Source organism: Branchiostoma belcheri, unplaced genomic scaffold (assembly GCF_001625305.1).
Source record: "Branchiostoma belcheri isolate BF01 breed outbred unplaced genomic scaffold, Haploidv18h27 scaffold2, whole genome shotgun sequence".
NCBI classification, from domain to species: Eukaryota; Metazoa; Chordata; class Leptocardii; order Amphioxiformes; family Branchiostomatidae; genus Branchiostoma; species Branchiostoma belcheri.
In genome coordinates, this window is record NW_017803490.1 from 4469262 (window position 1) to 4489320 (window position 20059).

General features: G+C 40.9%; 2 protein-coding genes across 2 annotated transcripts in view; both read left to right on the forward strand.

The window, feature by feature from the left end:
* LOC109468409 overlaps positions 1 to 10068 on the forward strand; it is a 32534-nt gene extending 22466 nt beyond the window's left edge. Inside the window, exons 3-7 of the mRNA XM_019766660.1 lie at positions 1352 to 1425; positions 1860 to 2039; positions 3794 to 3853; positions 7142 to 7228; positions 8301 to 10068. Coding sequence (XP_019622219.1) covers positions 1352 to 1425; positions 1860 to 2039; positions 3794 to 3853; positions 7142 to 7228; positions 8301 to 8819 — 920 coding nt within the window. The 3' untranslated portion in view covers positions 8820 to 10068. The remainder of the gene's footprint in view (positions 1 to 1351; positions 1426 to 1859; positions 2040 to 3793; positions 3854 to 7141; positions 7229 to 8300) is intronic.
* A 3708-nt stretch (positions 10069 to 13776) lies between these two features.
* Positions 13777 to 20059, forward strand: part of LOC109468410 — an 11359-nt gene continuing 5076 nt past the window's right edge. The window contains exons 1-6 of the mRNA XM_019766661.1: positions 13777 to 13983; positions 15578 to 15706; positions 15897 to 16022; positions 16314 to 16449; positions 17021 to 17113; positions 17393 to 17569. Of these exons, the coding sequence (XP_019622220.1) occupies positions 15599 to 15706; positions 15897 to 16022; positions 16314 to 16449; positions 17021 to 17113; positions 17393 to 17569 (640 nt within the window). The 5' untranslated portion in view covers positions 13777 to 13983; positions 15578 to 15598. The remainder of the gene's footprint in view (positions 13984 to 15577; positions 15707 to 15896; positions 16023 to 16313; positions 16450 to 17020; positions 17114 to 17392; positions 17570 to 20059) is intronic.

A 20059-nucleotide genomic window follows, 5' to 3' on the forward strand; every position in this document is an offset into this window, starting at 1 on the left:
AGGCATATGATAATCAAATCAACATGGCCTAATCACGAATTCCGCACCAAGACAACGGGTCAGGAAGGAAGTTATGCTTCCCGGAATTTCGTGCCTTTTCAATGATGGGTTCAGGCCAAGGGAGAGTTTCTAACATCTCCTGATACCCTATCATTACCCTGCAATACATTTCTAGACACGAAAACATTTTCTTGGGGATGGTTATTACGACTTTCGGAGGAAGACTCGCACGAACTGCATACATTACAATACCAACGGTTTGGGGGCTAATACTAGTAAGCATTGGCGGCGAATGTAATGACAAAGATGCACGAAATCATGCAAAGTTTGTGAAACTTTGATGTTTACTTAGACATTGTCAATCAGAGGATCTAACAAATTAATTCCATACACGCGATGTAAAAATGGTTCCCTAACATTTATCTGTTTATAATACCTTAAAGCAAGCGTAAATTTTCCCTTTTCCTAAAGTTTTAGACGGTAGTATCAGTCTAACGAAATCAGAAAATGTGTCAAATTCCCCTACCTAACTAAGAAATTAGTCACTAGTGCATCCCTACTCAATCTTTTTTTTAAATTTCAAATTAATTGCACTATGGTGATCCTTCCAAAAGATCATGCCAAAACATGCCTACTTCCCCGTAATTTGTAGTTAATTGAACCCGCAGTTCGTAAGAAAGCCATCTCTTTCTAACCATCACATCCCACGATATATTGATCTTAGAGACATGACTGCCATTAGGTGCACCTTCCTGAAGAATTTATTAGTCTAGAGAGTTCAGGAAATTGATGCTGATTGCTACCCTTTGCGTACGGTCTTCCTCCATTCATTGAAATGGCTTCGTGCCAAAGGCAACTATGCTGAAGGTCGTCCGGAAAAGTTTCGTAATTGAAAGTCATAGTGCATTTGTCTCTCTTGAGTGAACGGGGGAAATATAATCAATTCCCAAGCAAGGATGAGTCCAATATTCAGGTCTATTTTGGGCTAACTTGATTAAAATATCATTGAAGTGTGATGAAATGTGAAATGTGAAGTGTGACGCCCACCCCCATCTACAACACCCTCATCACGTGACCTGTCTGACCTCTAACCCCAGGTCATGTGACGACATATACAGAGTTAAGGTAAAGAAAGATGGCGGAGTGCCATTTCAAAAACTTCTCTTCTACTTCTATTTCCTATTGGGGCAAGCCCTATCTGGGGCATCCCACCCATAACAAGCTGACAAAAAATAAAAACGTTTAGTAGTGCCCAACAACTTTGTTTATTCAGTGATGGGGCTACTCAAACAGTCTACAAAATATACATAGCATGATAGTAGAAGGCATAATGCCTTCCTGTCTTTTTCAGTTCTCTGCAGCAGCGCTGTAGCCGATGTAGTGATGATCATCATGAGTCTGGCTTTGATGGTGGGGGTGCTGCTGGTAATTCCTAATGTATTCAAATGAAGTGATTTGCATAAAGTAATTTGCATAAAGTGATTTGCATAAATGATCAGTCAGTAGTAGAATTTGAATCGTCAGTGAGTGTCGTTTACCTGGATGTCTAACCTTCATCTACTTATAAATGACATTGATTGCAATGACGTTTACTGCAAATTCATCCCCTATTTGGGGTAAATGCAGTAAGTTGCTATGTTCTATCTATATCTCTTTACACGTTTATTCTCTATTCTTGAGACATTTGTAGGCGAATTTACAGAGTTTAATATTTATCTAGCTGGGGTATTACGCCGAAGGGCGGTTATACCGACTATACAGATACAGAGTTTTTCTATTACATCGTGGTTAACTTACATATGACCATATAATTTCAGTGAAAAAGAATGATGTACACTAGACATACGTATTACTTCCAGGCCAATAAGTGGCTGTGTCTGGCGTGGATCACCTACGCAGCAGTCTTTATGGCGACGGGAACCATCATTGCCATCGTGCACGTCGCCACGGAGGCGGTGGAGTTCGAAAACATCCTGGCCACACTCAACACTCTGAACAACGGCAACGGGACGTCGTACAACGTCGATGTCTTGAGGGAGGTGGGTTGGGAACAGTGGAGTAGAGGGCAGACAGTACTATTACGCTTGGCCCTAGAAACCTATGGTTAAGTCCTCGTACTTTAAACCTCTATTCTAAACCTATACTTTTAGGCTTGAGGACTCTTCACCAAAAGTTAAACAGATCAGAGTTTATCAATGGACTGGATTTTGGTGATGTGAGTGGGCGAGCAAAATCATTTTTGTCCTGTTTGAAGTCTCATAAATCATAAAGTAACCTAAATTCTCGGCGTTCACACGCGTAGATATTAGCTTTATACTTATACAAAAGAAGAACGTTTGAAGTATCATTTCATTTCACTCCTTTGTTCAGTCAAAGGGAATTGGCATCTTTGATTTCTGCTCACGATTGATATATAAGCTGTATATAGATTATCATTGATAAACTCTGATCTGTTTGACTTTTGTAAAGAGTCCTGAAGCCTAAGAGTAGAGGTTTAGAATAGAGGTTGAAAGTTAAGCCTTGCAAGATGTCAGAAGTGATCTCACGATGCAATAATCACTACTGATCTATGTTATGAGCTCAATACTAGCCTGTACATACGCCAATGCTGTGTCTTTCGTTTTAGATGGTATTAACAGAGATTCCTAGTCGCCCACATACGGATACAAAACGTCGGAAATGGATTATTCGCACTATTATATGTACACGTCAAAACAACTAATCTTGGACCATTTCCTGCTAGCCTGTCAAAAACGCCAGCCTTTTAAAACTCACATTAAAATGATATTTACAAAGATTTGAGTGCCTTATATAGATCAAATTTGAGAAGTTGTGTTACGGTGTAACAACATACAGCAACTGATCCTTTCTGAGCTATGCTATTAGCCGTTTCGAAGTCGACGGATCATGTTAAATGGTATTTAAAGATTAGTGGTCCCGCACACATAGATGGAACGTGTTTTTTACGATATTTCTACAAAGATTTGAGTGCCTTAAATAGATCAAATTTAAGACGTTATGTTACGGTGTAGCAACATACAGCAACTGATCCTTTTTGAGCTCTGCTATTAGCCTTTTCGAAGTCGACGAATCATGTTAAATGGTATTTATGGATTAGTGGTCCCGCACACATAGATGAAACGTGTTTATATGATGTTTCTACAAAGGTTTGAGTGCTTTATATAGATCAAATCTCAGAGGCTATGTAACAACAACAACTGATCTGCTAGTAACCTTTTCAAAGTCGACGTTTTTACAAATCAGGTTAAATAGTATTTACTGGGATTTGTGGTCACACACACATAGATGAAACGTCGGAAGTGTTTTTACGTTATACAAAAGGTCATATTCTTTCAGTTCTTAACCTATTCGCCTTTACATCATAAATGATGCGTGGCCTTTGGTTTTAGACTCATCATCAGGTGTTCTTTGGACTGATTATTGATGTAAAGTACTATGAAGGACTAGAACGCAGCTGGTACCAATGTTTATATATATGGGTTACTACGTAACTAGTACGCAATGTCAATCAATATTCGTCATATTAGACACTCATTGAAGGAAAATATATTATGAAACGCAGGTGTTTTTATAGGTCAATTACATTATACTGATGTAGAAGGTTAGTATTATGGCTGGGGTTAGGGTTAGGGTTAGCGTTTTTGAAAGGACTTTGAAATATGGCCACAGATTCCTCATTCTTGAATCGGAGCACGTAGCATGTTTCAATAACTGCGAAATGAAGAACACTTTGAGTGATGATATAACACTTGGTTTCTTTCCTTAATTTCAGGGAAAAGCTATGGAACTCGGCATCCTGATGGCGGTGTATATCGTTGCAGCAATACCGATGGTAAGTTCGAGCGATGCCCAAATGCTGGTTGTCAGTCGGCAAAACTGAATTATCAATTTGCTGGTCATTCTTTTCATTTGGTGAGTTGAATCAATTTTATTCCATAGCATACCGGTTATGTGCGAGGCAAAAATGGGTTGAGGCAGACGGAAAACGGAAAATGGCAGACGGAAAACGGAAAATGGGTTGAGGCAGACGGTTGAGGCAGACGGAAAACTGTTGCTTGTTTTGTATCATAGGCTGGAATGACCAGCAAATTGATAATTCAGTTATTCATGAACGGTACCAAAAAAATAATGAGACTCCTCACCTAACCCTTTTTCGGGCTTTTTTAAATGCTGAAATGATGACGAAAATATCAGACAGATTTCCTCATCCAGTATCCAGTATTTTGTTTTGTTTTGCCGCCATGATCTAGCTTTAGGACACTTTATTCGTCGCCTCTCTGCCAAAAGTCTCATCCCCGTATTTGCAAATGTTACCTTTCTTTTATCTTGATGTATGGCGTTATGCAGGTGTTAAGTCCATGCACATCCTTACACAGTAGGCATCCGTTAATCATATCTCTTCAGTGTCATAGTTCGACTTCCAAAGGCGAGGAAGTTTGACCTATACGCTGGTAGTCTCGACCTAACTCAACGTCCAATTACTCAAAGTCTTTAGGTAACGCATTTCAGAAGATAATATATATGGCAGGAATATCAATAACGTAAGGCACATTGGCAGTTGAATATCCTAGAAAATTTCTAAGAAGTTGCATGTTCAGGGAATGTCAAAAAACTAAAAAATGTATTCTGCGGAAAAAGTCCACGCTGGGACGTTTGAATGCAGAGTAGAAGCTGTCCAACATTTATTAGTTTTTCTACTGTAACCAATCACAGCGTTTGATTGATCCCATCTTTGACAGGGCATGTCCATATATGGAGATGTACATATATGAAGATAATTAGTTTTCTGCTGTAACCAATCACGGTGTTTGATTGATCCCATCTTTCACATGTCGGTAGCTTCGCCTTGGCATGTCCAAATATGGAGATGATTGGCTTTCTGCTCTAACCAATCACAGCATATGATTAAACCCGTCTTTGACATGTCGCTAGCTTCGCCTTGCCAATGTCCAAATATGGAGAGAAGTTTCGCGAAACTTGTTAACGCTATACTGCACCTTTATTTAGCTGCGCAATTGAATTACTCCCGCATCCTGTAGTCCATGCAGCGAGATTCAAACAGTCGCTTTGAAGGTCATTATATACTCTTAACATCAAACAAGTCGCCCTCCGGCCATCGTTACAGCCTCTGGCCACTAGATTCTGTGATCTCTCAGATACTATACTAAGATTTGACAAATCACTCAACGAATTTCACACATAAACGTTTTTTTTACTTGTGTGTGTTTAAAAATTATATTTAACGACATCAAATTCAATGTCAGGGTGGCAAAAGAAAATCTTTTCTGGACGAGAAAATCTGTGTGATATTGACATTTATGTCCTACCTGAGCCGCGATTACGTTCGATACGGGTGTTCCGGCCCGTGTGATAACTAGCGGTACGGCCCGGGGGTTCTTAACGCGTACAGCCCGGCCCTTCCAAATGTTCCACAGAACGATTCGAACGCGTTTCGCCCTAACCGCGTACAACGCTTTCGAAAATTCGAATGCAAAATTAGGACGTTGGAATTGATGTTGTTGCGTTTTTTGGGATTAGGGACACGAAATCTTTGCTCATTTCGCATTGAAAGGCGTGTTTTCGTGGGTGGGTATGACATAAATAAAATACAACACGGTGTATTCCGCATCACCCTCGGTCCCAGCCCTCCCGCGGATCGGATCACCCTCCGGCCTTCGGCCGTCGGGCGATCCGACGCGCGGTCGGGCTGGTACCTCGGGCGATACGGAATACCCCGTGTTGTATTCTATATTTACGGCCATTTCTTTTATAGCACAGTTTCGTCATCATTTCATACTTGAAGCGTTTGAAGTGGCCCCCAAAAAAAGCATCCCCTTTTATCCATGGTTACCGTCCATAAATGGCTATAGCCAGCCTACGATACAAAACAAGCAACCGTTTTCATCCGTGACATCGCATTTTTGCCTCACAGATATCAGTATGCTATGGAATAGGGTTGATTTAGCTTACTACTTAAAAGGAGGACCAGAAAAGTGACTTTAAAAATCCAGTTATGCTGCCCAGAAATTGCATTGATTGCCTTTAAACATCACACGCCACATTCCAATTATAAGATGAAGGTTTACACAAGTTCAATGTTGCTTGTGTAACGGTCACTCACTGACGATCGTCTAGTGGAAATGCCCAGTGCCCTTTCACAAAACCATTAGTAGCACCTGAACGCTCTTTAAGAGAGTTTTTTTCTTACACCCTTTATGATGCTACAAACCAGCGGATACAATTATATGGCTCATACACATTAACGTTACACCCTATACGTTGACGACGATGTACAATGTTTTGTAATGAAAGAAGAGGAGTTAACTAATTTGTCATTAAATCAATATGTGGCGATGAGTGCAACTTTGTAGGAATCCATACTCATTTGTACATGTAGCCTTTTTCAGCTTTAGAATGCTCTATAGGTCGCTTCCCTGTCAGAAATGATTATTGCTACAGTGTATGTGTTATTGGGTGGACTGGCTACTCTCTCCGTGAAGTCAATGCTTGCATTGTAAAGAGCTTACAATTATTGGGCTGAATCGCAAGGGTTTGGAATGGCTGCCATTTGGTGCTAATAACTCCGGTACCTCGATACGTGCCCCAGGTGCAGCCATAGGACTGTCAGGTTTTCAACCACTCACACTGGGAGGGATCCCTAATCTTTTGGTGCTTTAATGTAGTCGAAGTGTGGTTCTCCTCAAACACGAGAAATTCATTCAAATTCCTATTCCAGGGACTCCCATTACACCACAAAGCTGTGTAAGAATGAGAACAAGAATTCGGAGATCTAAGACCTCCATGAAATATTTAGATCTTTTGTGATAGTGACTGCTACCTCTTCTTATTCACCATGGTGTCTACAAGTCGGACAATGGAAACAACACCAACAAAGGAGGTCATGTAACTAAAGCACCTGAGAAAACAACAAGTGCTACCAGATGGGACTAATGACTTTCCGTTCTTGGTACAGACTGAACCCGAACAAAACCATTATAACAACTTCACCTAAGGGCCATGCAGAAACACAGACACACACACGGACACACACATAAACACAAGCATACCAAAAACAATACTTCCGTGAAGGAAAACTGAAGTATTTTGTACGTTCCTCCAGTGTATCCTGCTCCTCGTGGTGATCTCTCACTACCAGAACCTGCGGGACGGCGTGGAGGATGACGAGTCATTGCCGATGCCATACGAGGTAACCAACCAATTTTAAGATAAAACCTAGTAAATTGAAAGAACATTAAACTCCTGTGTGTGAAAATAGAATCTCCATACTTGTAGGCAATTAAGTATCGAAACAACACTAGGTGCACGATATGTGTATTATATTAAACTGTATTTTACCGCTCACACAACTGAGGTACGCTGTGAATTACTGGATGTCTAGACAAGATACGACGTCGTTAGATGTTTGTCTTGCAAGTTCAAGTTCAATTTTTATTTAAATCAACTGGCATGTACACAGATTCACAGAAAGACGTTCTTTCTTAGATCTTAACTGCCACCATTGAGACTTTGAATCTGCATATCTTAAGACGAATTCAATCAAACAGTCTCTTTCCATGTACAGATAATTTCTTGATTTACTGTCTGTAAGTTAGCTTGTAGACTTGTCTGAGTTATATTAGGTTAACGCTGTTTTCACAGACAACTCAGACAAAAACGCGCAAACAGACAGAGCTTCTTATGCCACTTTCAATACCAGTACATTCCATTTGTCGAACCGTCCCGTTGCAGTTTTAATCGGATCAAAACTATCTCCAAAAGTATATCAGGATCTTTAACGTCAAAGGTAGTCACCGTGGTCAGATATATCAAGGACTTGGCGTTATCCGATGACGCAAGAGTAAATCTTATCGGTTTTTGATGTGGGTTGCTTCGTTTTTTGTTCGAAAATGGAATTGCTGAAAATACGTGACTAGCAGAGTATAGTGTGTGTTTGTTGAGCCTTAATTCATGAAGCACTTAAATCGGCCTGTTAGGCACTTTCCTTTGAGATCATGGAGAAAGAAGTCAGGGTCAGACAAAATTAACCAAGTTACATGATTGACGTCTTTCCAAATCCGTAAACATATAAAAAGTCTATATTCTTACACATATACTTGGTTTTACAGACTAAAAACATAGAGCAAAATATCATAATCTGCGTCCGTCTTTGACCGTTCATTTGGGTCGTTGATACGTCATGTGTATACACGATGTATCATGTTGATGATGTTTATGATATATTATGTTGATGATGTTTGTAATATGTTATGTTTCTCCAGTTGACGGAGTACAATGGTCTCTCCAAGCAGCGCAGAAAACAAGAGAGAATGATCCGGGAAGATGCGCCATCTAACATGCACGGGAAGCATGGTTATTACAGACCTCGGCCAGAGTTCCCGAGGTCCATCACGCTGCGGCCCGAGGTCCAAACGGCAGCGTACTTCACACCCGAGGTCGGCCCCAGGCTCGAGGTCCAGACTGCCGAGGTCAATCCTGGAAGAGGTCTCAGCCTCGAGGTCCCTGGGTCTGCGGTTAAGGCGCCCGAGGGCCCCAATGAGTCCCCTGTGAGTCAGCATTCCGAGGGCGCACAGACGTGCACCGAGGTTGTCGTGTTCACGGACACAGCGAAGACTGCGTCAGAACCGACGCCCGATGTCTACTCGCCGGAGAGCCTCAGTCCTGATGACCTGGGCATGACGTCATCAGGATGCGTGCCTACCTGCACCCCCAAATGCCTCCAACAGGAGGCGCTGCTACCGAACCAGCCAACGCGTACAGACACAACAAACAAACCATGAAACATGTTTGAAGCATTCTTTATCACTCTCATCTACAAATAGAGTCCTCACGCCCCCCTACATATGTATTATAACTGGGACTTAGTCAACGCTCTTAAAAATTTCATTAAAATACATGAGAATCAAATTTATTCCATACAAAATATCATGCCACCAATTCATATCAAAAATTGCTGTTTGCAGTGGATTTTGGTTTCCTTCTACCCACAATTCCCAACTGTCGCCATATTACCCGCAACGAATCATGGGAAGTCTAAGATAGTAACTAAACTAAGGGCTGCGAAATTGGTCTTAACTCATTCCGACAGTTCGATATTGCCTTGAACCCTACTTGTCTTTCCGAAGGATATCCTTCCTCCAAATTAATCAGGCCTCTCTCCAAGAAAGCTCTATCATTACCACCGGAAGAAAAAGGTACTTGATGCCAGCTCCTTGACGTGAAGAAGTCTTGAAAATTCCCTTCTTCAGTACTCTTCTCGGTGTTCCTGCTTAGTGCAACAACATTTCGCTTGATGAGTATGACTATACATGCAGGTTATAAGATGAGTAGTGAGAATCTTGTATAAAGTGCTTTTTTGACAGTTTCTTGTGCTTGCTAAGATGACTTGCAGACATGTCAGAAACAACTAGTGACTGTGAATTCTAATGTATAGCCAATAGTAGGCTTCGTTGCTGTGCCATTTTTGTCCTATTGTGTGGCGTTATCTGGTTGGATGTCAGTTTTCTATCGATTGTTATAGGCTGCCAGTAACCCATTGAAAATCGAAAAGTTCATTTGCACACTTACACATTTTTCAACCGAGACGGGGGTCGCAACAGACTGCCCAGCACCTTTTACCCTTTGCCGACATCATACTTCCGTTCATATCATGTGACATAGATTTTGGGTCATTTTTACTCGAGAAGGATCACAGGAAAGCTCGTTTGCAAACTTGGTATACAAAAAAATGTTTTATAATAATTCAGAAATAATAAGCAAACGAGGATCCAACCACGAAGCCTACTAAATTTATATAGGCTCGAGTGCACAGCTTTGTAAATAAGAGTATAGCTTTTGACAAAGAAAACGTCGACTTTACCGGAATATAGATGTTTTATACATGGACATTAGATTCACCCCCACGCTTCTACATATTGGTTTACGGTACTTTGATCATATTTCGATAGCCATCTAGTTATGAATTCATAAGTCTATGTCTTTCTAGTCGACACAAGCTGACCCATGTTATTATACACACCATTGGTTTTCCTAGCCTTATCTTGCAAAGGTTTTGCTGTAGGAAGGGTTTGCTGTAGGAGAACCCTATTCTCCAAAATTAGTTCCTTTGTGAGATTATTTCCTTCATCAACTCATGTGTGTTATCATTGTGTGGTATAGAGCACTTTGATACAACTTAGAGATAAACTTAAGTAACTATCATCTTTCAATGCCATGTTATTTTGATTGTATGGATGGCATCCGCGCTCGCATAAATTTTCGTCTCTTAACAAACAAAGGTTTTTGACCATACTGTTAATCGTACAAAGCAGCTGCAAAATGAACTATATGCATGCCTAAATTGCAAAAAAAAAACGTTGGGAAACGATACTAATGGCGTAGACTGCCAAAATAAATTCCAAAGGAAAAGAAGAAAATGTGAAGAAATGAAAATGATGAGTCTGGTATTTGCCAAATAATATCATTATAATTACATTTGGTTTATTCGCACGCTCGCATCAGTTTTGGGGTTCCCAGAAGATGTCATCCATTAATCAAATCAGCATGGCCTTACTTCCACAGTTTCCGTCTTGTCTCCCATTCAGTTGCTGAATCGTCTTGTGTTAATACATTAGATATTTCATTTGTAATGAGTTAGAAATAACATCTTGTGTTAATACATTAGATATTTCATTTGTAATGAGTTAGAAATAACATCTGAATAAGTCACATAATGTTAGCTTTTGTACATAGCTACAAGAATGATTCTCACGGAAACAAAGGACTAAATTCAATTCGTAATGGCGTCCTTTGTTCAGTACATTTCTTGGTCACGAAATTCAAAGCTTACACATGTAATTATACTGTTCGTTTTCAATAGACGTATTCAATTATGTATCGAGTTAACAGCAATGTTATTAGATCATAGAGATGAGTGTTTAGTTGAACTAGTTATTCAAGTTTTATGGTAAAAACATCTGTGAACATTGATATCCATTGCACATGGCATTTCACATGTCAAGTCTCTCTGACTGAGATCGATTTAATCAATAAACACACCATTCGTCGTGGTAAAAACCAGCCGCCTTGTGTACTAGTAATTTGTAGGAGACGGGTTTCCTCGACTGATGGCGTAAGTTTTCGGCAAGCTCATGCCACCAAATTCCGCCAGGTGGCGCTACTGCCTGGTTCAAGGTTACTGTGGCGGGAATAGCATGAAGACAGCGTTGTTTGATAATACTGAATCGCTATTGGTCGCCTGTATATCTTAATAGTTATAGTGTGCGTATGCTTATCTGTTCGTCAACAGCATCAATCGAGAAAGCTTAGATGGATTATCTTGATATTTGATAGGTGGGTAGGTCTTTATGAGAAATGTCGAAATGATTAGATTTTAGCCCTTGGTGGCCTGTTATGGTAGTAGCGGAACGTTCGGTTTCGATATCTCGCGACCTGGACATGCTAAGTTCATCATTTTTGGATGGTAGATAGATCGTGAAGAAGTGACGTAAGTTTGGGCCCCCTAGCAGCTTGTTTGGGAAGTGCAGTAGATCTCACCGCAAAAGCGCCACCTACGTCGGCTACAAATATCGCACGATGTATGAAGACGTTGTTTTCAATTCTTTTGTTTTCATTGATTTCATGTATTTATTATCATCATGATCATCATCATCAGACTCGATCATGCATGAAATCATCATCATCATCATCACCATGCCTCCGGATTGATGATGATGATGATGATTTATCATGATGATGATGATGCTGATGATGATTTATCATGATGATGATGATGATGATGATGATGATTTATTATCATAATCATCAGACAGACTCGATCATGCGTGTGTCTTCGATTTCTGAGAATACACTGTCCTTTGAACAGGGATCGTTTTATATACGTCCTACCTTCACTTATTCAAAATTTTCTTCCATTTTTTTTGTTATCACTTGTACCCCCCCCCCCTAAGTTTTTGTGGTCGCCCCAATGTATATTCATGTTACCTGACTGTCTAAAGATATCAGGTGTACGAGAGCTGATTGGTTAAAAACTTGTAACTTTCCGACCCGCTGACCTACTTTTGTAAAATCCTGTCTGGTAGGACAATGGCACGGGCACATTGCATAATGTCCTTGGGTAGGGTGGCTATGTTTCTTGGCGTGCAAACAACTGATTTTACTTGGACTACAAAACGACTACTGTGCAGATATTCTGTACCGAAGAGACTGTACTTAATTTTGAGAGGTCCCATCATTATGATATTGCGCGGTGTAAGAGGAATCCAAGCCAAGGATTTTTTATCTACTTTTGTGATAAGCTGACTGGTATGTGGTACAAATGTCACACGTTTAACCCTTGTCCTGCTGGCCATCCTATGCATTGCATCATCTGTGTATGTGCTGGTCAGAGTGTCAGCGAACGTCAGCTGACCGAACTAACTTTGGTCTGGATTGACTCAGAACTTACTGCAAGGAGGTTGTGAGTTTATTCGTTATTAATGAATACTGAAATGTCAATGACAGGCTAACACAATAGAGAGTATTTATTATCATCATGATCAGACAGACTCGATCATGCATAAAATCATCATCATCATCATCAATCCGGAGGCATGATGATGATGATGATGATTTCATGCATGATCGAGTCTGTCTGATCATGATGATAATAAATCATCATCATCATCATCATCAATCCGGAGGCATGATGATGATGATGATGATGATGATGATTTATTATCATCATGATCAGACTCGATCATGCATGAAATCATCGTCATCATCATCATCAATCCGGAGGCATGATGATGATGATGATGATTTATTATCATCATGATCAGACTCGATCATGCATGAAATCATCGTCATCATCATCATCATCATCATCATGCCTCCGGATTGATGATGATGATGATGATGATGATTTATTATCATCATGATCAGACAGACTCGATCATGCATGAAATCATCATCATCATCATCATGCCTCCGGATTGATGATGATGATGATGATGATTTCATGCATGATCGAGTCTGTCTGATCATGATGATAATAAATACTCTCTATTGTGTTGGCCTGTCATTGACATTTCAGTATTCATTAATAATTGATAAACTGAGAAAATCCTTCCAGTAAGTTCTGAGTCATTCCAGACCAAAGTCAGTTCGTTCAGCTGACGTTCGGGAGCACTCTGACCAGCACATACACAGATGATGCAATGCATAGGATGGCCAGGAGGACAAGGGTTAAACGTGTCACATTTGTACCATATACCAGTCACCTTATCACAATAGTACAAATGTAGATCAAAAATCCTTGGCTTAGATTCCTCTTACATCGCGCAATATCATAATGATGGGACCTCTCAAAATTAAGTACAGTACAACAGTTGCGAATTCAGGCTTTCAATAATATCTGCACAATAGTCGTTTTGTAGTCCAAGTAAAATCAGTTGTTTGCACGCCAAGAAACATAACCACCCTACCCAAGGACATTATGCAATGTGCCCGTGCCATTGTCCTACCAGACAGGATTTTACAAAAGTAGGTCAGCGGGTCGGAAAGTTACAAGTTTTTAACCAATCAGCTCTCGTACACCTGATATCTTTAGACAGTCAGGTAACATGAATATACATTGAGGCGGCCACAAAAATCTTAGGGGGGTGTACAACTGATAACAAAAAAATGGAAGAAAATTTTGAATAAGTGAAGGTAGGACGTATCAAAAAACGATCCCTGTTCAAACGACAAATGGACTATTCTTCTCAGAAATCGACACACCCATGTCTGTCGTTTTGTCGCGCCCAGCTATCTGTCAGTTATGCAAATGTCTCTAATGGTGTAAGCCACCTCGTGGTCTAGCCAGGATTTGACTAAGCTCTCAGACGCACTCTTTCACACGGGCATACTTCGGGGAAGGAACTGTAAGTCAAGCCTAGGAACTACAAGCACTGTGTTTAAAACAAGGTAAGATATTTGTATTTTACCGGTATATTTGCTCCGAAGGCCTTCCTATGCATGCTTTGGTACACATTTTAGAGTAGCGTTGTAGTTTTTTTTACAAATTTGTCAAGTCTACAAGTAATAGTGCATTCTATGTCTTATTTTATCGTTTGCGTTGTCTTTTTTATAAAGTGGCGAGTAGTTCTAAAAGTATGATGTGTTAGTATAAGCAATGAACTTTCAGGACGACTTTTCGTCGCGTTCCTCCTAGACAAAGAAACTACGGTATTCTTCGACTTTTCGTTAACTTTCTAACTTTCGGTAGAAAAGAAATATCATTTCGTAAACTCCCAGAATTTTCCCTCGTGACAGTTAAACAGTTGTTAGTTTTTTTGTGTCGAATTTTAAAAAAAAATGTGTCGATGCTGTGCTAAAATTTCTGGTTCTACGGTGTACGGTGTACATCTTCTTAGTTAAATGACCTACATTTAATGTGCCGGGTGGCGGCCACGTGCACACAGACAGTGGAAATTTCCACCACGCAAAGCTTGTGAGCGTTCAGCATGACGCAATACTTACTCTCCAAGCAGAGGTGTAGGCTTCGACTTTTCTTACGAATTTTTATCGGGCTTATTTTGTTGTGGTATTCTTTTGCGCCAGCAATTAGAGTGGCATATTGTAACTGCCTGGACAATTTGATACCGTCTTGCAGCCACCGAAACATCTGCTTGTAGAGAAATTAGACTAAGGCCCGATTTGGCTTCTAGCTCTATGGTCAGACCCAAGGACCACAAGATATCCTAGGTAGACAGTATCAAAATATTGGCCAGTCTGTATGCATTTCCCCACCGAACTGGTTACAGACTGGCCAATTTGATACTGTCGTCCCCACCGAAAGACCTCACATGTAACAGCCGGGCCCCTGTCGTCCGAGAAGAAAAAAATTGACCTACATTGTCTTCTTCACTGAAGTGTATTTGCATACTAGTAACACACACGTGTACCACAGAACAAGTAGATTCTAAATTGCCCGTTGTCGGTTTCCTGTCGTGTTTCATCATGCAAACTGTAGCACCTATTCTATATCCCGATCACTTCTGACTGAAAATAGTGAGAATTTTTCAGTCTACTCCTTCGTGTTATGCGCGGGACACAAAATAGCCTACATGAGTGTTTCCTGTCTTTTGTCTAGATTTCTTGTGGTGCGAACAAAAGACCAACAAATTGGCCCCTAACAGAGCCCATGTATTTCTTTTAGATAATCCTCTATCCATTGCAAATCACATATTGGCAACTTTCCGTAATCCGTGAAACAAGCTCCCGAATTTAAATTCTTAAAATCCGTTGCTGGATTTCTGTTTACCGAAATGCGTAACCGGGAAACCGCATGCAGGCCCTCCTATGATGGTAGAATGAAATTTTCCATTGCCGGTGGCAATGGACTTAGCCTTTCATAGACTAACCAGGTGTTCATTCTATCTTGGCCTCGGCGCCTCGGGGCTCAATTGTCTCGTTACACTTGGTGCGATAATCTCTTGGCAATTTCTAGCGTTAACTTGACCCCAGCAGGCGTCTATTGTGTATAAATCCCCATGTAACCTGTGTTTTCTACATGTAGGTACCTGTCTACTGAATCAACATGCCAGCAGTCAACTACAACAACAACATCCGCACCTCGCAGCGCCCTGGAATTTCTCTGAAGGAATCTCAGGACTTCTACAAGACCTGGGCTGAAACTTACGACCAGGTACGTTCGGACAATCAATATCAAAATTGGTAAAGAAAAGAATGTGACGCTTTTTGTTATTCTTGTACATCTCTACATCCAAATGTTCTTGTATCGTTAAAATGTACGGATTTAGTCATTTGAATTTGTTATAAAAAGCGTTATATCTTTTACTCGTATAAAGGATTTTTCCGATCACTTCTTTTCCCAGGACACGACAGATTCAAACTACAACGGTCCCCGTGCCACAGCCAATCGTATGCTGGCGCTGTTTGAAGGCAAGACTGATGCACGGATCCTGGACGTGGCCGCGGGGACAGGCATGTCAGGAGAAGCGGTCAGTCCTAATTGCTTTCGATTGCGTGGGGGGGGTGGGAGGTGATTTTGACAGTTGATTGCTGGAGACCTAAAGAGGACATAGCCTGAAGTAGTGGCATACAAATAGATATTTAATTTAATAAAACCCCCATCACAGTTCCCCCAAAACAGAACCCAAATATAGTACAGAACGTAGAATTTGAACATAGAAGACATAAACTAATTTAACACTTAGCCAATAGATAAGTAGTAATGCACAATCCTAAATGTGTGTTAAAGTTATATTAGTGTTATATATCGTCCCCCACAGCTTCAGAAGGTGGGGTTCCGGTCCATGGACGCCCTGGAGCCCAGTGAAGACATGCTCGTCCTGGCGAAAGAGAAAAACATCTACGGTCGTCTGATCCAAGACTTCCTGGGTACAAATCGTCTGGACATTGTGGACGGTGAGTTCTTCCCTTCTTTCATGTCACTCATATAGCCATTTTGGTACCAAACTGAGAAATCGAATCCATGTTATATTGGAGAGCCTTACACTGCACAAAAGTAGGCTTTAACAAGGTTGATTTAACAATGCCAAGTTATCAAGTCTGGTATGGTTGCTTTGGCATGTGGTGATTCAGGCAAGGATTACCAGACTTAACCGGCATGCATGGCTATTGTTACAGTCAGACACTACCGGGCGTACCTAGTCTCCATAAAACTCCTTTGCAGGCTGAATAAATAGTAAAAATTGGTCTAAAACGGAATGTAAGTAGGCAAGGGGAGTTAGCCGGCCATAGGCAAATTGGACCCTCTATGGCCGGCTAACTCGCCTTGCGTGGCCAGCCAAATTCCGTTTTAGGCCGATTTCGCATGTATTGTCATTAGGAAATCTAGGTTAGTAGGCAAACTTTGCTCTATAATCGACTATTCTAAGACCCTCTAAGACCGAAACCTTTGCTTGGAGAATACTTATTTTCAGTCCCGAGGCATATTTGTATGTACACTAATGCTGATTGTGATTTTTTTTTTCAGGAGAATATGATGCCACAGTGATGGTTGGTGGGATGGTCGAGGGCCATGTGGGGTGCGACTGTCTGGAAGAACTCATCAGGGTGACGAAACCAGGTGGGTAGGGGTCCTTTACTGACCTAAATCTATCTGGCTTGTTCTAAGCACCTGTAATGTCCTGGTATGCGCCTTCGTCTTCTTCTTCTTCTTCTAAACAATGTCTCCGACGACTGCAGTGGAGCTAGGACAAGTGACATTCTTGTGGCGACAAGAAAACACCTCAGTAGACACAGATTTCGTAGTCTGTTTTCTGAGAATGCTTATTTTATGTGGAAAGTATGTTTGTATTTGATTTGTTGCGTTTTCTTGTTGATTTGTTGCGTTTGCTTGTTGCAGGAGGATTTGTGGTGATCACCATGAGGGAAGTCAACCTGCGCAAGGTGCCCGAGTACACTAAACTGGAGCCCCGCATGGCGGCGCTGCAGAATGAAGGATGCTGGGAACGGGTGTCACGTGACGTCTTCCCCAACTACTGCGAGGGAGAAGATGGCGTCATCTTTGTGTACCGTGTGTGTTGATTCTGATTGGAAAGAAAAAAAAAGATTATGGCAGCGAACATGTTCAAAATATGTGACCTAACTACAATCATGAAGCAATCATAACTTTTATACCCTTTCTATCCCAAAAGTTTGACTTACTAGAACTCCTATTTATGCAATATTTGGTGGGTATGTGGTCAATGCCATCATAGTGGGTCGGTGTTACATATAGTAACGAAAGTTTATACGCACAAAGACTACATATAACAGCAAATAGTCCTTCGTAATATGTCCAAATAAAGACTATGTCTTCTTGCGTGCTTGGTGCATAATTATGGGTTAAGGTTTCTTCGGTTACGAAAGATAATATCACTTCTTTTATAAAGAAAGCATATATTCATACTAAAGCAATGAAATGATAGACATGTGTTTATTGAATAAATGTTATGTCCGTCATTCTGTTGGTATTGTCATGATTTGTTATAATAGTTACCTTCGCCAAGAAGGTTATGTTTTGAGAGGCGTTCGTGTATGTGTGTGTCTGTAAACACGATAACTTGAGAAGGCCTTGATGGATTGTCTTGATACTTGGTAGGTGAGTAGGTCTTGAGACCTCAAAATGATTAGATTTTGGACCCCCTGGCGGCTTGTTATGGTACTGCAGCTGAACTTCCGGATTTGATCTCATGATCTAGACATGCCATGGTTATGAAATTTGTCACTGAATGCCATCCAGTAAATTTCTAGCGGCGATTGATTTATGAATAATTTATCAAGTCCCACGGACCCGGTTCCTTCACTTGCAGAGAAGCCAATTTAACCTCCTTGTTTACACTGATCCGGTGGCACGCGACGGGCGAAAACACATATTTCAAACCCATTGTTCGTCCATATAAAGCGGTTATACGTAATACATTACAAAGAGAATTTTCGGAGGACTTCCATTACTTTAGTTTGCAGCATGTGTATTAAGAACGGGTATCTTCATAATTCTGCTGGCTGTTTGTAGAAGCTGTTTGAAAGTGGTCTCAACATTTTGTTTGATAACGCAATGAAGCAAACTTGCAGTAGAAGTTTGCATTTGTTTGTTTGTTGGTCGGGTGGTCTGGTGATGTTGTCTTTGTTGGTTTGTTGTCTGTCAGGGTAGTAAGCTCCTAGCCTGGGTACCATCCTACTTGTATGCCGGGGCTCCCATACTCAAGTCAAGTCAAGTCAAGTCAAAGCCTTTATTTTCCTTCGAATGCTTGTTCGGCGCAAGGCCGCTTTTCAACAAGGTCGAAGTTGAGGGGAGGGGTCACGGATAAGAACCAAATCAATACAAACATAAATAATAAGTAATTAAATCAATACAATAAGTAAGTAAATAAGTTCACAAATAAATCATTAGGTTCGTAGCCAATTCAAGTCCATGGTGAGTCCCAGTTATGTCTGTTCCATAAGTGACTTGAAGGTATGGATGGATGGTGCTGCCCTAATGTGGGGCTGGATGTTATTCCATACCACTGAGCCGGAGTAAGCCAAGCTTCCCTAAGAAGTAGTCTGGAAACGCTTGTATCTATTTGGCTTGGTGATGATATCACATAATGAGGTAGGCCACATGGGGAGGGCTGGGCGGAGCCTCTTCCACTAGTAGATGACCCATCAGTACAAAGTCCACGTGGCCATGTGCTGTTTTGGTAAGGGCAAAAAAGTTGCTGCTTATGTATGAGGGTCTGCATGCTCTTTTCCGTAAGGCGTAGGCGGGCCTTTTTAATTTCCCGTAATTCGTAGGGAAGTTATTTTATTTACCGTAATTCGTAGTGAGGAGGCGAAAATTTCCCGTAAAGCGTAGTCAGCGCATTTCACGTAAAGCGTAATCGAGCCTAAAAATTCCCCGTAAATCGTAGTCTGGACTCCCATTTTTCGTACGCCGTAGCGGACGAACCAGCAACCAGGATTTCTATTGTCTAACCTGGACACGAGAGCACCCTTGACATCAGTGGAGTTCTGTACTATTATTGGTCAGTATTGGCCGGGTGGCGGGAGCACATCTGGAGTCAATTTTAGTCGCATCTTCATCTCTGCTTTACAGTATCTTGTCTGCCCCTTTCTTGCCTGTCCCATCAATCCCACCATGGCTGACGTGATGCCCGTGATTGTGCGCATTTTATCGCATACGGTGGTCCGGCGGGTTGTCTATCAAGAGGCGGCATTTTTTATCTGGTTCTTTTGTTTCACGAACTAAAATTCTTCGCGAACTTGTTCACCCCGTTTCGAGATATTTACGAAGATATTTATGAACATTAATATTTATGAAATTTACGAATTTGTTACGAATGAATGAATTTTACGAATTTTTGAATATTTATGAAATTTACGAACATTTTATTTTCTCAGTCGTAAAATGTACCGATGGGCATATGAATGTACCGAAACAAAATTAGTATTAGTTCGTTGGTTAGTTGCTCAGAAATCGGGCTCTAAAATACACCAGAGAGCCTCTCAATTTTAAAAATTTCCTGGGGTAGCCCGCGCCCAACGAGAG